This window comes from Giraffa tippelskirchi, chromosome 12, assembly GCF_054371585.1.
Source record: "Giraffa tippelskirchi isolate mGirTip1 chromosome 12, T2T-mGirTip1v1.2.pri, whole genome shotgun sequence".
Taxonomy (NCBI): domain Eukaryota; kingdom Metazoa; phylum Chordata; class Mammalia; order Artiodactyla; family Giraffidae; genus Giraffa; species Giraffa tippelskirchi.
The window spans coordinates 87,916,915-87,939,687 of NC_137286.1; the positions used below are offsets into that span (position 1 = coordinate 87,916,915).

General features: G+C 44.3%; 1 protein-coding gene across 18 annotated transcripts in view; it reads right to left on the reverse strand.

Moving 5' to 3' along the window:
* Positions 1 to 225: 225 nt before the first annotated feature.
* Positions 226 to 22,773, reverse strand: part of RUBCNL (rubicon like autophagy enhancer) — a 40,139-nt gene continuing 17,591 nt past the window's right edge. For all 18 annotated transcript variants that reach the window (XM_081547390.1, XM_081547384.1, XM_081547383.1 and 15 more), the window contains 12 exons: positions 20,617 to 20,699; positions 19,949 to 20,159; positions 17,363 to 17,464; positions 16,834 to 16,894; positions 15,924 to 16,056; positions 13,879 to 14,024; positions 11,815 to 11,879; positions 7,914 to 8,152; positions 6,530 to 6,591; positions 3,666 to 3,819; positions 2,376 to 2,466; positions 226 to 750 (listed from right to left, as the gene is read on the reverse strand). In XM_081547390.1, coding sequence (XP_081403516.1) covers positions 638 to 750; positions 2,376 to 2,466; positions 3,666 to 3,819; positions 6,530 to 6,591; positions 7,914 to 8,152; positions 11,815 to 11,879; positions 13,879 to 14,024; positions 15,924 to 16,056; positions 16,834 to 16,894; positions 17,363 to 17,464; positions 19,949 to 20,159; positions 20,617 to 20,699 — 1,460 coding nt within the window. In that variant the 3' untranslated portion in view covers positions 226 to 637. The remainder of the gene's footprint in view (positions 751 to 2,375; positions 2,467 to 3,665; positions 3,820 to 6,529; positions 6,592 to 7,913; positions 8,153 to 11,814; positions 11,880 to 13,878; positions 14,025 to 15,923; positions 16,057 to 16,833; positions 16,895 to 17,362; positions 17,465 to 19,948; positions 20,160 to 20,616; positions 20,700 to 22,773) is intronic.

Sequence of the window (22,773 nt, forward strand, 5' to 3'; positions counted from 1 at the left end):
AGTTGACAAGAGGTTTGATTTGTGCCCTTTGAAGGGCACCATCTAGAGGCAAGTACTTCAAATAGCACCTCCATGCACTGCTAAGCAACTCAAAACTCATCCATACACACATGTAACTGCAAAAGTAAAGCATACCCTCGACACAAACCCTGGAAGAAGTCAAGTCTCTATGATACAGTTACAAAATTGAATTTAGGTCAGAAACAAAGCCTGAGAAAAGACAGATTTTTGCTTGCATTTTTTGTTCATTGAAAGTACCAATTCCTTTCACAAAACAAGTTTTATAGGAATAGGAACTGTGTAATTCATCTTGTCAGTTACAATTCATAAAAAACAGGCTCAACTGTTAGCTAAATACAACCATTCAAATACAATTTAAGAAGTATCAAAAAACCCTTAAAAAAACACCAGTAGCAGCAAAAACATTGAACATTTGTAAACAAAATCACTGGTAACAACTCTACTCTTAATAACAAAGAACCCACAGTCTCCAAAAATATTAAATATATATAATAAAGAGAATATTGGTCGTCTTTTTTCTTAATAGACAATAATCAAAACAATGTTATCAACAGGAGACACGAGCGATGTGATCGTGAGGCATGTTGCACAGTCTTTCTCACTATAGTCAAGTACATCATGTCGCTGCAGAGGGGAGACTTTCTAGAAGTCTTTTCCTCGCTCTGATCCTCGCACACCGGGGGCACTTGGAGGACTGGAAGCACTGCTTGTGAAAGCAAGCTCTGCACGCTGCAAGCAAGGAGGAGAGCCGTCAGCAAGTGGGTAGCTGGTTTCTCAAATATGTAACAGACGCTCATCCCCAACCTGGGGAGAGAGGACATGAAGCCAAGAGGTCCCTGAAGACAAGAGGATTTGTCCCCAGTAGGTCATGAGGATGGGCCTCCCTGGTGGGTCAGTGGTAAAGAACCCATTTGCCAATGCAAGAGACATGGGTTCCATCCCTGGGTTGGGAAGATAACCTGGAGAAGGAAATGGCAACCTGCTCCATATTGTTGCCTGGGAAATCCCATAGACAGAGGAGCCTGGTAGGCTACAGTCCATGACGTCACAAAGACTCAGACACGACTTAGAAACTAAACAAAAACAACAACAAGGCCATGAGGACCAGTGAAACAGGCCAAGAGAGCTTGGGTAGTGGACTCTGCCTCCCAGGTCCACTCAAAGACCATCCATCATGGGTTCTGGGAGAGCTGCTGGCTGATGGCTGAGGAGGTGCCACCCCTTCTCTGGAAACGGCCCTAACTAAAGAGAGCTGCCTCGATCAAGGTTATGCCCCCTTGCTGGTCCCAGGCCACATCCAGTGACTGGTCAATATGAGGTTTAAAGGCCTGGCTGGCTCTCTGTCCCCAGTTTGAGAAAATGCTGAAAATCCACCCCAGCTCTCGAGTTCCCTGAGAGATGCACTGAGCCTTCATGGCAACCATACCCTCTTCTTCCTCAGCCCAGTCCTGCTGCCTTCATACCCTCGTGGGTGTGGAGCCTGAGAATAAACCCTAGGGCAGAGGTTCGCAAACTTTTGGCACCAGGGACCAGTTTCGTGGAAGATAATTTTTCCATGGGTCAGGGTAGGGGATGGTTCTGGGATGATTCAAGTGCATTAAATTTATTGTGCATTTTATTACTATTATTATTACATCAGCTCCACCTCAGATCATCAGGCATTAGATCCCAGAGGTTGGGGACCCCTGCAGTGAACTTGGGGTTGACTGTGATTCAACTATAAACCAGGTGCAGCTGTAACTTGCCCTGATGTAGAAGAATTGGGGGACAGGTCAAATAGGGCCACCTCCTATCTCTGAACCCTGTTCCCTGAGACATCATCCTTTATACCTGCCCCACTCACACCTCCTCTCTGTGTGCCCAAAACTTTACCAGCTCCAATTCAACAGAGAAGCACATACTAGCATCATTATACCTTAAGGAAACAACACTATGCTTTAGTTATTAAGCTGTTATTAAGCTTAAGTTGTTAGCTCAGTTGGTAAAGAATCCGCCTGCAATGGAAGAGACACCAGTTAGATTCCTGGGTCAGGAAGATCTGCTGGATAAGGGACAGGCTACCCACTCCAGTATTCTTGGGCTTCCCTTGTGGCTCAGCTGGTAAAGAATCCACCTGCAATGCTGGAGACCTGGGTTCGATCCCTGTTTGTAAAGATCCCCTGGAGAAGGGAAAGGCTACCCACTCCATTATTCTGGCCTAGAGAACTCCATGGGTCCATGGGGTCGCAAAGAGTCAGACACAACTAAGCAACTTTCACTTTCAAGCTTAAGTTAATTTTGTGCTTAAGTCATCAAACTTTGCACTTATGTTATCACACTGCTATTAAGCTTATGGTATTATGGTATTAAGATACCTGAACATCTTCTACACGTTGCAGTCTGAAATGGGAAAATGACAGCTGTACTCCGGCAAAATTCACAGATGAAGCCCTTTCCTTGACACAGCTGTAAGAACAGGAGTCAAAAGTGAGAGTCTCCATGGATAAAGTTTCTCCTAATGGAGAAACTGAGTTACCACTTTTATAGAACTCTCTAAAAACACCAGATTTCCAACCCCCACCCAGGTACTGAAATCTGTTATTCTAACATCCCCTAAATTGACTGCGGAAGTAACAAGTTTCTGCATTTAAAAGGTTTATATAAATTTGTGAATTGCAATTTTCATAGAAGTCAAAATGAAACGTTCTGCACAGGACAAAAGATAGTCCTAAGCAACATATCATATTTGCAGAAGGCCACTGAATGTCATGGATACAAGTAACAATTAAAAAGTCTGTCTATGTCAGATGAAAGAAAAATTTCAGTTTGGTATTCTACAAGCCAAGACTGTAAACTCCTCTCACTATACAAGAGTTCTAATGATATACAGTTTCAAAAACATCATTTTTTAAGTATCTGTGATTTCAGCCTCTAGAAGGAACAGAATACTGTCTCCTGCCACGTGGATGTATCAGAGCAATAAATGTGCGTCTGTTTTGCCTGGAGAACTGCATCAGGGTAGTTTGAGGCACCAGAGAAAGATCATGATTTTAAACACGCGTTCTTCAATGATCTCATTTTATTTCTGGGAGCTCCCCTGCAATTCATCAGCCCATGAAGACACGGAGCTCCTGTTCCTCTGGATCCTGAGTCTACGTGGCTGCACTTGGCACATCAGAGCAGACGAGAATGGAAGGGGGCCCCCCACACCGGGCTGGGTGCTCAGACTACCTGCTGCTTGGCCCAGGCTTGCATTCCAGCAGGACACTCTTGGTCTGGTACTTAACAGCTCTGAACCTCATTTCACTCATCTGTAAATAGTGCAGGGGCTTCCCTGGGGGCTCAGTGGTAAAGAACCCGCCTGCTAATGCAGGAGACGTGGATTCAACCACAGATTGGGAAGATCCCCTGGAGAAGGAAATGGCAACCCTCTCTAGTATTCTTGCCTGGAAAATCTTATGGACGGAAGAGCCTGGTGGGCTACAGTGCATGAGGTCGCAAAGAGTCAGACATGACTTAGCGACTAAACTACGGCAATGAAAAGTGTTGCTGGCACTTTCCTCAGTTTGTGAGGGTTAAAGGAGGTAAGTGAAAAACAGCCCACCCAGGATCGGCCGCAGAAAGGACAGCTCAGGGACACTCCCGCTGGGGCAAGTAGATCTCACCTCACAGCTGGCCACGTGCTCGAGGGAAACTTTCAGAATGTCCTTGAGTGAGGGCGCCAGCAGCCCTTTCTTGACCTTGACCATGTCCTCCAGGGAGAACAAGTGGAGTGCCTCCGTCAAGTGTCCTGGCAGCTGCTCAAACTCCTTTAATGTGCTTCCAGAGAGAAAACCAAAAGAAAATCAGAAACCCACCCACACAGGTCGCGGCAGGAACCAGGGACCGGGGAGAGGGGGTTGTTTTTTCCTGGCTCTCAACACTGAAATTTTTCAACTTAAAAAAAAAAAAAATACCCCCAGGAACAAGTTAACCTTACTCCCTACTTTACATTTTGCAAGTTTTGCTTGGAAGCCAGCAAGTTAAAATTCTGTAAATAATGATTTCAAAAAGCTAAATGAGAAAAGTATCTCTGACAGCTGCCCATGTACACTTTGAGTGAAAGAAAACTAAAAATTAGGTTTTTGAGTCCTCACAACACGTACTGAGATAATAATGACCACTTTATTCAACTCCAGCTCAATTTCAAGTCCATCAGTGTGACTGATGGATATCTCAGGAGAGTTACTGATGCTATGACTCCCAAACCTTGGGTCCAACACTGATATTAAGACACAAGCATCCAAATGGGTCAGGAAGATCCCCTGGAGAAGGAAATGGCAACCCACTCCAGTATTCCTGCCTAGGAAATCTCATGGACAGAGGAGCCTGGCGGGCTGCAGTCCCACAAGGAGTCGGACACAACTAAGCAACAACCACAATCCAAGTGTGGGCTAGTTAAAGGCACTTGGATGTCCCAAGGGCATTCAGAACTGTATGTAATCTTCTCCGAGCTCCCCTGATCTCTTTCTGAACCCCCTATGTCAGTTAGCAGCATCACCATGCACTGCATTCCCAAGCCTACACTGAACTTGATGCTCTAGGGATGCTAAACCCAGTTGAATTCTCTGCCCAGCTACGGGTGGTCCTCGCTCACACTATTTCCTCGGCCGGAGGGTCCCTGAACCCTCGTTTTTGCTCTGACTTGCTCTTCAAGCTCCGGCTTTGTCCCCAGGAAGCCTTGTCTGCCCGCCTCCCCACCTTGTCCCTTAACGATGTGCTGCCCCTCCCCCATGCCTTCAGGAGCACGTGCCCCAGTGGCAGGCACACACTTTGGCAATGATCTCTCTGTGCTGACTTCCTCCCCAGACTCTCCCTGAACACGTGTCCTGTTGCTTTTTCATGTGAAGCACAGAGTGGATATTCAAGACATTTTTGCAGATGGTAAGAACTGTGGATATTGTTACACGTTACAGAGAAAACTGAGGCCCTGAGAAGAAACTAACTTTTCACCCCAAAGCCAAGAGATAGAGCTCAAGGCCAAATGATTATAAAGGACAAGTTCCTCCCCAAGAAAGGTAATTCAGAAGTAGTGCATCATTAAATAAAGATCAGAAACAGAAAGCAGCTTTAAAAGAGAACAAAATTTTTTAAAAACCTATAATCCCAACTGGTAGCTCAGATGCTAAAGAATCTACCTGCAATGCAGGAGACCCTGATTCAATCCCAGAGTCAGAAAGATCCCCTGGAGAAGGGAATGGCAACCATTCCAGTATTCTTGCCTGGAGACTCCCATGGACACACCGTGGGGACGCAAAGAGTTGGACACAACTGAGAGACTAACACTATGATCTCAGCTATTATAACAAATAATCCTAACTCCTTGAGCAACCTACTTTTCCCCCTCTTAAAAATATCTCTGCTAAATGAATTCATGCCTGTGCCTTTATGGCTATGGCCTCCAAAAGTTCATCCTCAGGACACACCTACGGACGTGGTCAGAGATTCAGCTGAAGCTTAGTGTTTGGGTGTTTTTTTTTTTTTAATAACAAAAGATATTTAAAATGTATTAGGTGTTCAGTAATAGGACAATACTTGAATGAATACCACATCATAGTACAGAATATTATACAGCCAATAAAAGTTGACAGGCCTCTTTATCAGAGTGTTTTAAAAGGCACTGGTACACCCATGAACACAGCAGCACTAGTCACAATAACCAAAAGAAAGCAGCCCAAGATGGATGGATCGATCAACAAAAGATGGAATATACAGACAATGTATGTATATTCAACATCACTGTGCCTTTCAAAGGAAATCCTGACACAGGCCACAATGTGAGTTGAAGACATGATGCTACATGAAATGCCAGGCACAAAACAATAAACACTGTATGATTCCACTCATATGAGGTACTTAGAATAGTCAAAATCATAGAGACAGAAAAGAGAATGGTGGTTCCCACAGGCTGGAACAGAGGATGGAGAACTACTGTGGGTAAAGAGTTTCAGTTTTACAAAATGAAAAGAGCTCTGTGGATGGATGGCGATGATGGTTGCCTAGCAACATGAATGTACCTAACTGCTTAACTGTACACTTAAAAAGGGTTAGGACGGTAAATTTATGTTATGTGTATTTTATCACAACTTAAATCCCCTGCAGTAGGGAAAGGCTACCCACTCCAGTATGCTGGCTTGAGGAATTCCATGGACAAAGGAGCCTAGTGGGCTACAGTCCACGGGGTCACAAAAGTTGGACACAACTGAGAGACTTTCATTTTTTTTTTTCAAAACAATAATAAAAGTCCACTGGCTAGGGTTGCTTTATACTTATATTGGTTCATTCTTCTTAACATGTTAAATTCCCTGGTAACGAGTAAGAATGTTTAGCAACATTCAAGAGAGTGTCTACATTCCCAAGGAGAAGCATGAGGTCATCACCGTGCACTGGTGGAGATGGACCACAAAGCACAGAGGATCAGCAAGAGTGTGGAGGCTATCAGACCTCCCATCCATAGCCCAGCCCAGCCCAGCCCAGCCAGCAGCAGTACCTTTCAGCAAACCTGCAGGTCTTCAACAGCTTCTTGATATGAAATAGCTGCTCCTGGATTTCCTAATGTGAGAAACCAAACGGGATGGGGGGGGAGTGTAATATGATAAGTAACACTGGAAATGTATAAGTCAAAATTAAATGTTATTTCTAACCTTCAAATGCTACAACTCTAGAAAATAAGCCTTTGAAATGCACAGTCTATAAAGCATACAGACTGTGCATATATATATATAAAGCATATAGTGCACAGTCTATAAAGTCTATAAAGGGGCCCATGACTGAGTCTAGAGATTTACAGAGGGCCCAGGAAGGACCCAGGTCTTGGGGAGTCTAAAGCTTACACGATGTTCGGGGCCTTCTTTTAAGAAAACACCAAACTACGTACAAAAGAAGGAGATTCTGTGATTGGAGACACCATGGATGTACCTGGAGGACATTATGCCAAGTGAGTGAAGTCAGAGACAGAAAGACAAAAACTGCCTGACCTCATTTATACAGGGAATCTAAAAAAGTCAAGTACATAAAAGCACAGACTGTAAGGGTAGATCCTGGAGTAAGGAGGTGGGGAAATGGGGAGATAACTGGTCCAGGACACAGAGTTACAGTTACCTAGGATAAGACCATGGGGTCGTGAAGGAGTTGCACACGACTTAGCGACTAAACAACAACTAAACAACAACAAGGATAAGTCTAGAGATCTCCTGTACAGCATGATGACTATAATTCACGAGACTGTATTAAAAACTGTAAATTTGCTAGGAGAGTAAGTCTCAGGTGTTCTCATCACATACACAGACAGGTAACCCTGTGATGGGATGGATATGTTAATTAGCTTGACTATCAATCATTTCACTGTGTATATATACATCAAGTCATCACGTAGTACCCTTTAAACACATACAATTTTTCTTTAAAAGAGGGTGGTGGGTGAGTTGTCAAGTTGTGTCCGACTCTTGCATCCCCATGGACTGTAGCCCACTAGGCTCCTCTGTCCCTGGGATTTTCCAGGCAAGAATACTGGAGCGGGGTTCCCATTTCCTTCTCCAGGCGATCTTCTTGACCCAGGGATCTAACCTGGTCTCCAGCACTGCCGGCAGATTCATTACTGACTGAGCTAGCAGGGAAGCCCCATTTAAAAGATAATAGAATTCAAAAGCTAGGTACAAACAAAACTAGGCATAAAGGTAAGATCTGGGTACGGCGCTTTGAAAAGAGCCTAAGCAGGAGAAGGTCTCTGAAGCATAAGCTCCAGCTGCTGGATGGTAAGCCCGCCCCTTAAAGGGTCTGTCTGGATCCCCGGAGCCGGGGGGGAGACGTCCACTTACTGCTGCAGGGCCCTTTCGGCCGCTGGACTCCCTCCCCCAGGAAAGGTGGCTGCTCACCCTCACTCTGTCCAGTTCCTTGGCCTTCGTGTACAGGCCGTGGCTGACGCGCAGCAGGTTGAAGATGGGCTCATGCCATATGTGGTCCAGCAGGCGTTTGGAGAAGTTGCTGACGTAGTACTTCCGGAAGTCCCACATCCTGAGGATCCGGGCGGGAATGCAGGACTCCGAGTACGAGTGGCAGCAGTTGCAGAAGTACTTCCCCAGGTATTCACAGTACCGGAGCCGCTTCACGAACTCTGCCGGGGTGCACAGGACGATGAGCACCGGGTCACCTGAGGCCGGAAACCCACCCTCGCCCCGCCCTCGCCTGCAATGCCCGCCCAAGGTCAAGACTCAAGATGGCTGTTCTCACCCTGCTGAAGCCACGCTGGGGAGAAGAGCAGACACTGGAGGCCCTGAGTCATGGACGGTCATGAGCTTCACTTTTGTGGAATGGATGTTGGAAAACAGAACCCTCCCCCAAACACGCCTGGATTTGGAAGATGGGCGTTTAAACTGACACGTGGCCAACAGAACGTGAGATTCAAGATCTGGGGATTTGGTGGGAGTTCAGACCCAACCTCCTACTTGGCAGGAAGACTCTGACAAGCCCGAATCTCTTCAGGTTAACTCTCCCGAGGCCACAAAAACAGCCCAGAATTGGATTCTGTGATACCACAGGCATGAAAAATGCTTTGTAAATGATAACTCACTCTATGTATGCTATTGTAAAGTAGTACCCTTAAAGAGTTCCTGGATAAATCCATGAGAAAAAACAAAAACAGAAAAATGCACAAAGGATGGAAATATGTGGGAAGAGAAAACATAACCAGTAAAGATCTGAAAAACATATATGGTGACCCCCATCCCCTACACACACACACTCCTTTGGGGACAATCACTTCCTTAGGCAACCTTTCGCTTCCAGGCCAATAAGCCTGGATTAAGTTCCCTGGCTATAAAACCCATAGCATTCTTGACTTTCTCTTTCACTGAAAGTATCACCCAGTTATTTACTTGGCTGATGACATCCTGTCAGCAAGCTCCATGAGGGAAGGACCACATCCTGTTAACACTGCACACCTACATCTTCACATCTGAACAAACTCTGGGAGGTACTTTAAAAGTTGGTGGAATCATAGTCACACATCTTCACAGTTTCTGACTCATACATTCAATATTTACTGAGGCACCAGGATATAGTGGTTAACCAGAGAGATATGGTCCCCACTAGACTTTAGCTGGGAAGATGAGTCATTGAAAGAAAATCAGTTCCAACTGTGATGCATGGCAGGCACTATCATTCAGCATGGTAGAAGGAAGTTCAGATGGATTTATGCTTTTTGTTTTTATTTCTTGAGGTGGAGATGCTCAAAGTCTTACTCCATCCCAGAATGCCTATCAAAGGCCAAGGGAACCCTTTCCAGCAAATCTCCTCTTCCTAGCCTTCCATAGGTCAGACCTATGGAGGCTTTCACAGCAAAATAAGTGACTCCCACTCTCAACTGGGCAACTTGCCTTTCTGACTGGGTGAAACCTGATTTTCTAGGCCCTCAAATCACTCCCTCAAACTTTCTCAGAGGAGTATGGTTAGGTCCTAGGTAAGCCATCCAATCATTTAACAAATATCTTTCCAGTCCCAACTGTGTGCTAGGCATACTTGTAGGAGCAGGAGATAAAGCAATGGATAACACAGACCACATATTGATAATATGTATATAATAGGTAACTAATGAGAACCTACTGTAGAGCCCAGAGAAGTCTAGTCAGTGCTCTGTGGTGACCTAAATGGGAAGGAAATTCAAAAAAGAGGGGATATATCTAAACATATAATGGATTCACTGTGCTGTACAGCAGAAAGTAACATAAGATTGTAAAGCAAGTATACTTTAATAGCAGTCAATTAAAAATAAAACCATGTATCTGTCCTCATGGAACTTAGAATCTAGTGAGAGACAGATAATAATAAGAAAGATCAATAAGGCAGAGTATTTTAGGGAGATAAGGACTTGAATAAAAACAAAAAGGAAGGGGAATATCAAGTGCATGTGTGTGTGTGTGGCCAAGAGGGTGATGAAGTGGAGTTTCAATAGGGCAGCCAAGGAAGGCCTGAGAGTGCAGATGGGAAGGAAGGCAGGGAACTGGCCCCGGTTGGGGGGGGGGGGGTGTCCAGGGGAGGGCATTCCAGGGAGAGAAAAGCACAGATGCAAATCCCTGAGTCAGGAGTGAGCCTGTCACCTTCAAGGACCAGCAGGGAGGCCATGTGGCTTGAGCTCAGTGCCCAGTGGGACAAGAGCTGGGAGATGAGAGTCGGAAAGTAATGGGCAGTCACAGTGGCCTCTTCACCAAAGAGAGGGCAGTGTTATGAAATGACTATAACAACTTCTCATCATAGGCATCTCTCATAAAAACAATGCACGTCCCCCCTTTCTGTGCTACACACTAGGTTCTCACTAGTCATGTACTTCACTCATAGTTGTACACATACATCAATCCCAATCTCCAACCCCCCCAAAAAGAAGGTACAGTCTATTGTAGGACATACATTAAGTTAACCTTAAACATGTATTCCAATATACATTCAGTTCAGTTGCTCAGTCATGTCCAATTCTTTGTGACCCCATGGACTGCAGCATGCAAAGTTTCCCTGTGCTTCACCAACTCCCAACTCCTAGAGCTTGCTCAAACTCATGTCCATTGAGTTGATGATGCCATCCAACCATCTCATCCTCTGTCGTCCCCTTCTCCTCCTGCCTTCAATCTTTCCCATCATCGGGGTCTTTTCCAATGAGTCAGTTCTTTGCATCAGATGGCCAAAGTATTGGAGTTTCAGCTTCAGCTTACAATATACATTAGGTGCAGACAAATACTATTTGATTGCCCTTACGTGAGGTACCAAGAAGAGTCAAATTCATAGAGTCAGAAAGTACACTGGTAGATGCCAGGGGCTGGGGGATAGGAGGTGGGAAGGGGGAATGGGGACAGTGTGTAATGGGGACAGAGTTTCAGTTCAGGAAGGTGCAAAATTTGGGAGATGAATGATGGTGAGAGTTGCACAACAGTATGAATATACTTAGTGCCACTGAACTGTACAGTTAAATATGGTTAAAATAGTATGTTTTATCCATACATGACTAATGTGGATGGAGTAGTGATATATGGATGTGAGAGTTGGACCATAAAGAAGGCTGAGAGCTGAAGAACTGACGCCTTCGAATTGTAGTGTTGTAGAAGACTCTTGAGAGTCCCTTGGACAGCAAGGAGATCCAACCAGTCAATCCTAAAGGAAATCAACCCTGAATATTCATTGGAAAGACTGATGCTGAAGCTCCAATACTTTACCCACCTGATGTGAAGAGCCAACTCACTGGAAAAGACACTGATGCTGGGAAAGATTGAAGGTAAAAGGAGAAGAGGGTGGCAGAGGATGAGATGGTTAGAAAGCATCACCGACTCAATGGACATGAATCTGAGCAAACTCAGGGAGATAGTGAAGGACAGGGAAGACTGGCGTGCTGCAGTCTATGGAGTCGCTAAGAGCTGGACAGGACTTAGCGACTGAACAACAACAAGAGTATGTTTTATATTATGTGACTTTCATGACAATTAAAAAAACATTAAAAAAATAATGATGCAAACTGCCCAACTTTCTTTGGATATGTAGAGAGATAAATAGGAAACCTAAAATTGGTTATTTCGGGGGCTTTTTTACTTATGATATTTAAAAATGTAAGAGTATGGATATGAAATTATGTAAATTTCATTCATATGCTTATTAATCAAATCACTGTTGAACAAAAGATTTGTTGCTGTGTATACTGTCTTGCATGCACTTGAGAGAAATTAATATACAAATATTTATGCTTTACGGTAAAAATGTCATTGCCTAATAAATAAGCAACCCAATATCCATACTTACTAGGTTCTATTGGAGTTCCACAGCCAGCACAGAAAAAATTTTGGGCTATTACCACAAGATCCCTCCTGAGGACAGAAGATGATAAGAGTTATATTTCAGAAAAGGCCAACGGAGCATTTTTCACTAATTGGAAGAGAAATTAACATGGGGATGTTTTTCTTAGCTTGAGGGCTTAATTTTATCATTTTTTCATTTGGGAAAGAAATAGAATTTTTCTTTCCCAAGAACAGAGCTTTCTAGTTGAAATCTCTGGGTCTTTTAAAAGCTCTTGCTACCACCAAAGCAGAAGTCAGTATCACAAATAACCATTCCACCAAAGAGTCTTTAGAGACTTCTCATGGAGAAGGCAATGGCACCCCACTCCAGTACTCTTGCCTGGGAAACCCCATGGACGGAGGAGCCTGGTAGGCTGCAGCCCATAGGGTGGCAAAGAGTCGGACACGACTGAGCGACTTCACTTTCACTTTTCACCTTCATGCACTGGAGAAGGAAATGGCAACCCACTCTAATATTCTTGCCTGGAGAATCCCAGGGACGAAGGAGCCTGGTGGGCTGCTGTCTATGGGGTCGCACAGAGTCGGACACGACTGAAGTGACTTAGCAGCAGCAGAAGCAGCAGCATGGGGCATCACAGAGTTCTCTCTCCTGAGAGAACTAGAAGCATATAATACATGGGAGGAGGTTCAGGGGGACAAGACACCATCCCCAAACTTGCTTGGGAAGTTTACAAATGGATCCAGGGACATTTAGATGAATATGAGGTATTCAAAGACAATGCTGTCAAAGATTTTTGGTGAAGGATAGAATATTGAAGTGTTTGCTATTCAACTGTTAGTGTTGCAATTCCATTCGGGATTTGGCAATATGGAGAAAGTTGTAACACTTTAATACAGTTTAAGGTCAGCAAAAATGGCCAAGGTAAAAATGCATGGTAAAAATATGTGTGCGTGGTAAAAATATGTGCTTTAGAGAGAACTCAGGGAAACCCCAGAGGAAAGACAATCCACATCAAGGGAAGTGACCCCACCCAAGGCTTGGAGAGGGAACTCTTCTCCCTAAGCAGCCCCAGAGAACTTCCTCATATTCTCCCAAGAGGAAAAAAAATAGTCTATAAGGCACCTCTGTGGGGCACAGGCAATGACCATTGCCAGCCTCTTCATAACTCTGCAGTTTGCACACTGTATTAAATACCAACCAAGAGGAATGAAAAAAAATGCATTTAGTTAAAATATCCTTTTGTCTACAATGTCATATACTCTCAGAATAAATAAATTAAACTACTACTTTAAATTATGGGATTCCCAGGTGACTCAGTGGTAAAGAACCCACCTGCTAATGCAGGAGATGTGGGTTCCATCCCTGGGTCAGGAAGATTCCCTGGAGAAGGAAATGGCAACCCACTCCAGTATTCTTGCCTGGAAAATTCCATGGACAGAGGAGCCCGGCAGGCTACAGTCCATGGGGTCACAAAGAGTCAGACATGACTAAGCAACTTAGCATGGCACAACTTTAAATTATCATATATATTTATATATATCTATATCCTTTTGCACCATCTTATTTCTTTGTCTTTTAGAATTTTGTTACTTCTTAGAGAACAGAGATGTTTTCATTTGCATTCTGTCACATTTTTTAACTATAAGCTCTCCTCAAGATGAAATTTTCCTTTAAAAAAATGAATTCACTGACTTTTTATTTCACATTGCCCTGGAAAATAGAGTGGTCTAGTCTTAAAATTACCGTATGATATTTTTAAGGTTCACCATTAGCCACTTAATATGAGCCTGTTTACTTTTCAATTGTTATATAATGTTCATAGTTAAGGAAACACAGTTAAATTCTCAACGTGTCAAAACTTACAGAGACCAAAAGCCCACGATAAATGGGGTGCCAAGAAAGCTAACTCAGAAAAATGTGCCCAAATTTCTTTTTCCTAAAACAAATTTTCCTTTGTCCCTTGGTGTTTTATTTTTTGCCTTCACCCATCTCCATGAAGAGACAGAAGGAACCCATCACAACTTTTGTTTTAACTGGACTGGTGGTCCAAGCAGCACCTAGACTTACTTGAGTGGTGGATGAACATTAAATATGATTTGAAACCTAGGGGGCGCCCAGTCTCCAGTCCCTCTGATCCTCGACTTCAATTTAATTTCCTGGACGACATCTGCGCTGGATTCAAAGTCTTTCTGGACCCGCTCTTCATTTACAACCTGCATAAATAACCCAGAAGAGGATTTAGGAGCAACTCAAACAAGCACATTTCAGGAACTGAAATAAAAAGAACGTTCAGCTGTGTTCCCAACATTAACCTTTACCTTGAAAAATAAAAACTGCTTTTAAGTGAATAACAGAACCTGGCCAGAGCCGTCTCCGTGTCTAAAACCCTCTGCAGACGCCACCCAGCTGAGATCACTCTGCTCAGTATTTTTAGTCAGTTCTTTTGTTTCCAGACTGCGAATTACTGTAAGTAGGTCAGTGTGAACTGGAATGCCTCCCTGCCTAGCAGAAGCCGAAGCCTCACCCTGCCTAGTCAACAGCTGACAGACACTGCGGATCTGAATCCCCTTCTCCAGGAACTGTTCTCTGCAGACACTGCCCAGCTTGTACAGGTGCAGACCCCACCCCCACCTCTGTCCATGAAACTTTCCTCTTAGCATCTAAAATCCAGACTTCTCTGATTACCGTCTACGTCCTCCACAGTTTGGCCACTTTTGAGCCTTATTTCCCAGGAAGATTAAGATGAACCCTCCCCCAAACATACCCCACTACCCACAAACATGTTCTCCAACTACATCAAATGACTCTGCTCAACAAACACACCGTGGGGACTTCCCCAGTGGTCCAGTGGTGAAGACTCTGTGCTTCTACTGCAGGGGGCGCGGGTTCGATCCCTGGTCAGGGAACTAAGATGACGCAGCCAAAAGAACCAAAACCCAGAAGCACCCTGCACCTCCCAGTCACTTTTACTCCAGCTGCTCCTTTGCCAAGAGTGTCCTTCATACATCCCTACCTGACCTGCTACAGTTCTGCCCGGCCTGATACTTAGCTCAAGTCCTGAGATCTCCATTCAGCCTTTCCAAGTTCCCCTGATGACATGGAACACTGCCTCCCCTGCACTTCCGGTGTGCTTTCTCTCCTACCCCGATTGTAGCCTCTGCCACCCCAACCACTGCCCGCAGTGAGCTGCCTGCTTGGAGAGCAGTGCGCTCCACAAGGGGACCAGCCTGGACTTTCAAATGAGGCAGCCTGGGGGCTTGACTCCCGCTCTACCACTGACCAGCCCCACTGAGGGTCTGCAACTAACACCTTAAACTTAAAAGAACGGGCTTCCATGGTGGTCTAGTGGTTAAGAATTCACCTGCCAATGCATGGCACATGGGTTTGATCCCTGGTCCAGGAAGATTCCACATGCCGCAGGGCAACTAAGCTTGTGAGCTGTAACTACTGAGCCCATGCACTGCAACAAGAGAAGCCACTGCAATGAGAGGCCCGTGCATTAGCCCCGGCTTACCACAAGTAGAGAAAAACCTGTGCCTAGCAATGAAGACCCAGCACAGCCATAAATAAATAAAATTTAAAAAAAAATAAAATTAATTAACAATAGCATCTACCTCATAGGAGGTATGTAAGGATTAAGACATGAATTGCTAAGCACAGGCCCTGATGCATTGCTGCTGCTGCTGCTGCTAAGTCACTTCAGTCGTGTCCGACTCTCTGCAATCCCATAGACGGGAGCCCAACAGGCTCCGCCATCCCTGGGATTCTCCAGGCAAGAATTCTGGAGTGGGCTGCCATTTCCTTCTCCAGTGCATGAAAGGGACAAGTGAAAGTGAAGTTGCTCAATTGTGTCCGACTCTTAGCGACCCCATGGACTGTAGCCTACCAGGCTCCTCCGTCCTTGGGATTTTCCAGGCAAGAGTACTGGAGTGGGGTGCCATTGCCTTCTCCACCTGATGCATTACAAATGCCCAATAAACATCAGATTTGTCCTTCCTTTCGAGTTTCCCCTAACGTCCAGCAGCCATACAAGGAAACACAGAAACCTCTGATGTGGAGAGCAGGCAAAATGAGAATTTAAGAACTGAAGATCAAATTCTGTTGAGACTTACTATGGAGCCAGCTGCATCGAGGGAGCCTGCCAGCTGATAATGAACTTCTGCCAGCATCCAGCATTTCTTGAATACGCGGTATAACTCTTTGGCTATTAGCTCAGCAGAATTGAAGTTTGGCTCATGAAAGACACTGCAATGTAAGAGACGCAAAGATGGAAAATTATTTTCATAAGAAGTGTGTTAAGGGTCTTTTGCTTCGGGTTTTTAACTGTTTCCCCTCCCCGCTCAAAAGAGCAGAGGTGACACACCACAGACCATGGGCGCGTCAACCACACGCCAGCGGTTATCTTACTTAACTCAAGCCTCCACGTTCCACGGGGCTGCTTGTGTTTATTGAGCGTACCAAGGTGGGGAGCGGTGGTGAGAAGAGGACCAGGTTTAAAGTCAGAAGACCTGGGTTCAAGTCCTCTCTTTTGTGACCCCATGGACTGCAGCCCAGCAGGCTCCTCAGTCCATGGGATTTCCTAGGCAAGAACACTGGAGTGGGGTGCCATTTCCTTCTCCAGGGGATTTTCCCCACCCAGGGATCGAACCCACGTCTCCTGCATTGGCAGGCGGATTCTTCTCCACGGAGCCAGCTGGGAAGCAAGTTCGAGTTCTCCCGCTGCTATTTAACAGCATGGTGTCCTGATGCACATCTCATCTGAACCTCAGTTTCTACACCCATAAAATTTGGTTTAAAAACCCTGCCCATCCCACCCATGAGGATTAAATGAGAATGTGTACTAAAGTCTTTCAAACACTAAAAACACTGTAGGAACTTTCGTGGTGATTGGTGCATTTCTAAACAGTGATCCCTGTTATTGGAACTGGCTGAGTTTGGCCCAAGATGTCAGACTGGTGTCCACAGTGCCTCAGAGGTGACGGCCCAGGGGTCTGTGTGCTGATGAAAGTGGGAGGGAGATACCTCATAGAGGTGTCAGCGGAACATGCACAGGTCTCTGTGGTATTGCTGAAATCTCCAAGTTCTGTGGGAAAATCAAAGAAAAGGTAATGGAGGGCTTTTAGTCTGTTTGTGTTAATCACAGTCAATTTGATATGAACACAAAACTAGCTGCCTACATCTCAGAAAGGACCAAGGACCAATTATTCAATTTCTCCATCCTTCAGGTTCTTTTGCATATCTCTTATGAGACAACAGGTATTATGAGGCCACAGATGGGATTTTAAAATATGCACATCTGAAATTTCACCAAAATATAATGGAGGGAGCCAAACAGATATCAGACCTTAACGGTATCTGCTTTTGCATTCAAATCTACATGAGATGAGAGATTAATATCAAGACACTGTATTTTTTTTTTAATATCAGGGACACACTCTGGTTTGGGGAGGGGTTTCCCTGAATGACACTGTCATGTATTGTGTGTGATGAATGTCATCAAGTGTGTGGGGGAGGGTGCCTCCATCACAGCCCCCAAGTTTCCAAATCTCACCTACGATAACAAAGTCATCAAAGTCACATTTGCAGTCCTCTTCCTTCATCTCAGAGAAAGGAGGTGTTTCAACCACTGGGCTGACCTGTAACACAGCGCAACCTAGAGGAAGAGAGGAAGAAGAAAAAAAGACTGTCCAACCTGCAACACCCGGCTAAATTGAAAGGGAGGAACGAAAAGGCGGAGTTGACTTGAAAAGAATTTTAAAATTCAGCTGCAATAATTAGAACGGTCAGGGGGTGAGGAGGGAGGTGGGAGGGGAGTTCAGGATGCGGGGACCCATGTATACCTAGAGCCGATTCGTGTTGATGTACAGCAAAAACCATCACAAGATGGTAAAGTACTTATCCTCCAATTAAAATACAAAGGGCAGGGAGCTATTTTTGTGTTGTTCTTATGTTCACAAGATTAAGTAAAACAGACTGATGAGCCTATTGGGGTCCATAGGAATATTCTACCTACTTCCGTGGAAGTTTGAAAATTTCCACAATACAAAGTCTAACAAATGGAAGAGACGGGAGAAACAATCTTTTGTTGTTGTTGTTCACAGTAAGGAAAAGGGTATAGGTGACATGAACACTGTACTAGGCTGAGTGTGTGTGCTCAGTCACTCGGTCGTGTCCAACTCTTTGCGACCCCACGGACTGTAGCCCACCATGGGATTTCCCAGGCAAGAATAACTGGAGTAGGTATCAAACCCAGGTCTCCTGTGTCTCCTGCATTGGCAGGCAGATGCTTTACCACGGAGCCACCTGGGGAGCCCACTAGGTTGAATATGTTCCCCTAAATGTCCCCTACCCAGTACCTGTGAACATGACTTCATATGGAAATAGGGTCATCGTAATCAAGTTAAGCTGCGGTCACACTGGATCAGGGTGAGTCCTAGAGCCAATGTCAGTGATGTTGTAAAAAGAGGGAAGTTTGTACACAGACACGGATACTCAGAGACCAAACATCCTGTGAACATGGAGAATTGGAGGGACGCTCTACAAGCCAGGAGCAGCAGTGACTGCCCAGAGCCTGGAGACAGGCAGGGACCAAATTCTCCCTCAAAGCCTCTAGAAGGAACCAACCTTCCGGACAACTCCATAGCCAACCTGTGACCTCCATTACTGTGAAAGGATCAATTTCTGTCATCTTACGCCACCCAATTTGTAGTATTTTGCTACAGGAGCTCCAAGACACTGATACAAATACGTTCATGCTTTTCTATCCCTAATACCAATTTGCAGAACTAGCCTAAGAATGTCTTCACACAGAGAGAAAAAAAAGTGAAAAAGGAAGGTTGCGATCACAAAGGAGTTTTTAAATCCATTTAAAGTGTTAAGATATTGAAAGCCACCTAAATGCCAAATAACTGGGAAAAGACTTTGCAAATCATGCTCTTACTTCAAAAAACACCCTCACTGAAAAATGTGATCACTGAAAAACCATTCTAGCTGGGGGATATCAGTTTCTCAGCTTCGGTCTCCTCCTAGGTTAAATGGGGGCAGTTTCACCCACTTCTGTGTTTCTTACACTCTTTTGATCATGATCAGCAGTAACATACAATTTACTTTGCAACCTGGTACAGGCACAAAAATATATATAACTGATAAAGTTCCAGGAAGCATCGCTCACCCCATGTGAGGTGCGTGCTGATCCTGTCCAGTTGTTCGTTTGCTTTTTTAATACTGTCTGGATCAATCTGCAATTTGTTGAACTCTGCTCTACCTCATGCAGTAACCTCTATGACCATAAATGTCACAAAGGTGATACTTGATAAAAGATCAATTTTTTATCTGGGTGGTAGAAATATTTTAAATTTTTATTTAATTTATTAATATTAAGAAACGATAACCCTATATGCGAGACAGAATAAGAGACACAGATGCATGGAACAATTTTATGGACTCTGAGGGAGAAGGTGAGGGTGGGACGTTCTGGGAGAATGGCATTGAGACATGTGTATTGTCATATGTGAAACAGAGCACCATTCCATGTTCGATGCATGTGACAAGGGCTCAGGGCCGGGGCAATGGGATGATCCAGAAGGATGGGATGGGGAGGGAGGTGGGTGGGGGGTCCGGGAAGGGGAACACATGTAAACCCTTGGCTGATTCATGTCAATGTATGGCAAAAACTATTACAATATTGTAAAGTAATTAGCCCCCAACTAAAATAAATAAATTTATAAATTAAAAAAAAAAAAAAAAAGAAAAATTCAGCTAAACATGAGCTTCCAGTCAACCATTCAACACGTACTTATAAAATATTTTGGGCAAAGCCCTACCTGTGGATTCCCAACATCTGCAGATACCCAGTGCATCACAGACTCCCTGTTTCCAGGATGAATGAAAGAGGATGACGTGGGGAAGGAAACCAGTGTAAGAAGAGGAACTCTGGGTAACAAGACAGAGGAAGGGGGAAAGCAGGATGGAGCCTAAGAAAAAGCACATGGGTTTCACAACTGAGTGGCACATGATGACCAATTCCAAGCCAAGTGGCAGCAATGGTGGGGATCGTCAGGTTACTCCAGAAGGACAGGGTTTGACAGATGTGTGGGGAGAATACAGCAGAAAGCTTCCTCATATTTGCCCCACTCACCCTCATAGCCACTGTCAGACGAAGCGGAAGACCCAGATTCCTGCTTTACGTGGGTATAAAAGGTCCCTTCCAAGTCTGCCTGATCATTCCCAAGTGACCTGCCGGCCTCTTCTGTACTCCAGGTCTCTGTGTGCTGCTGACTTAGAATATTACACTTCATTTTCTCCATGACTGATATAATCATATCTGCAACGTAAAAGTGGGCATTTTCCTGCAGAGGCAAAGATGATCAGTTAAAATTCTCACAAGCATAATCAACTTTTTCTTTTTTCCCAATGAGGGTGTATTAGATTGAAAAATCAAGAAGTTATATTTAAGTGAAGTTAATGCATAGACATATATTTATTTCACTGTGTTATCATAGGTCATTACATCAAGAAGAGCCCACATCTTCCAGAGGTGGAAGATTTAGCCCACTGCAACCAAACGATGACGCAAGTTGAATTTCCTGTGATATTAAACCCTAGATTGGTGGTGCTGCAATGGGAGACATTACTCATCAATCATGGAAAATTTCCCAGCTGAGGTTAGACCCTACCAGTCAAATGTTGAAATGAAACTTATTTGCCATGCCTCCTCCAGTAAAGTTTACAGACTGAAATCAGAACAGGCATACTCCAAAGTGTTAACCCTCTTGGTGGTTTTAAAAAGAAGGAAGCCGTGTTCACCTTTTCCACATCAACAGGGAGAACGAATGCCTCTGGTGAGGAGGAATTTGAAGGAACAGTTCTTCCGCCAACTTGAACAGCATCTGCCAATACAGCAAGTTATTAAAAATGGAGAAAAAGAAATTCAAAGTTTACCTAAGAAAACAATTTTAGGGAGTGACTTTCAAATGTTGTTTAAAACATCAGCACAATTCTAGAGTAAAATAGGATGACACAAGAAGAAAGACTCCTCTGATGGTAGGCCTTGTAGATGGCAGAGGGTCATCATTTCTGCAAGAAGCTATTGGAATAACTTGGGAGGAATCCTTAGAGAAGGCATGGGAGAACCACGGGAATGGAGGAGAGCAATGAGCAAAGAGGGGAAAGAGACGAGGACCATGGAAACTACCTACAGGAGACGGAGGGTGAGAAGGAATAGTCTGGCCGCAGGACCGTAAGAATTACGGGATCATTCCTCCAACTCACTGCAAATGACCTAAAACTTCCTGTTTACAGTAACAAAATCTATTTGAAAAAGGTCAGCACCGCTTCTCTAAAATGATCTTCCTCCAGTGAGAAACAAGAAGAAACTGCAGAGGTTATATTCGGCTGACTCATCCATTCTGCATCCTTATTAAGCCACTCCGTTACTGACAATGAACGCCACCAAGACAAAAATGAGGTCTGTCATGTGATATCTGATTGCAGCACATGAGGCGAAACACTTCTGTGACATCCATAAGCGCTGCTGTCCCAACCTGATGAATCAGAACCAAGTGCTACAGATGTCTTGATGGTTTTAAAGCTCTTGGGGTGGCAGACAGGCAAGCAGGATTCCTCCAACTATTGCAGGGAAAAACTGACTCCATGATGGATCTGTTTCTTTAACCCGTGCTTCCCTGTTGCTTTGGTTCACTGAAAGGATACTGTCCATACACAATGGCCTGCCTCAGGAAACCCTGCCCCTCTGCCTGAATGTTAAACCAAAATGCCTTTTGTTCAGGACCCTGTCCACTGGTGGATGGCTATAGGAAGGAAAAAATTAACACATTCCTTCCTGGAGGCTGGCCATTCCAGGAGATATTTGTAAGATTAATGGTCTTTTTTCTTTTACATCCTCACTTCCTCCATCTCTGTTCCATAAAAGAATCTGGCATCCAGACCCTGATAAGATGGTTATTTTGAGACATTAGTCTACCATCTTCTGGGTCAGCCGGCTTTCTGAACAAAGTCATATTCCTTGCCTTAACACCTCATCTCTCAGTTAATTGACCTATCGTGCGATGAGCAGAGTGGGTTTGGACTCAGTAACATAACCCTTTCCTTGCCTCGTGTTCAAGACCTCTTAGCTTCAGAAGCCATCTAGGGTGGGCAAACTTTTTCTGAAAAGGACTATGTAGTAAATGTAGGACCCGAGGGCCATACAGCACCTGCCGCAATTATTACTCGGTTCTGCCATTACCCTGAGAAAGCAGCTATAAACAAAACAAACACAGCTTTATCAGTAAAATCAGAAGTCTGGTGGCATTTGGTTACAGGTCCTGGTTTGGGGACTCTGAGGATAGAGGGGAAAATGTAGAGAAAAATGAGGCAGTGGCTTCCAGTCCAGCTCTCCATGCACCAGCTGTGCCTCTGCAGTAAAATTTCCTCATCCTAGGAATTAGGATAATCATTTTATTAGGAAACTGAAGGAGCTAAGGAATGTAGAAGCACTGTAAACATGTAGATCCTATGCTAACAAAAGGAATTGTTTCTTACAGCCTCAGGAAAATGCAGACAGTCTCAGGTGTGTTTCCCTCCCATATAATCTAAGAAAGGAAATCCCTGCTACTGCCATTTGAAATGCAGATCCAGGAAAATGTCTCATATGCCTGTTCTGCCCATTGCTGCCCCTGCACCAAAGAAAGAACCAGATCACTCAGGACTTCTTTTTCTTAAGCCCGTGGAATGAATCCCCTTGCCAAGTTTAAGACAGACGGTCAAAAAATGGAGTGGTTTTTTAAAGGTCCTTAGAGAGATTGCTAGGGTCACTGGTTTTAGACAGAAGGGGCTGGTGTGTTTGTTTTCTTTCTGGGACAAAGGATAATTTTATTTACTTTTCTTTAAAGATATCCTTTGATGTGGATCATTTTTTTTAAGTCTTTATTGAATTTGTTACAATACTGCTTCTGTTTTATG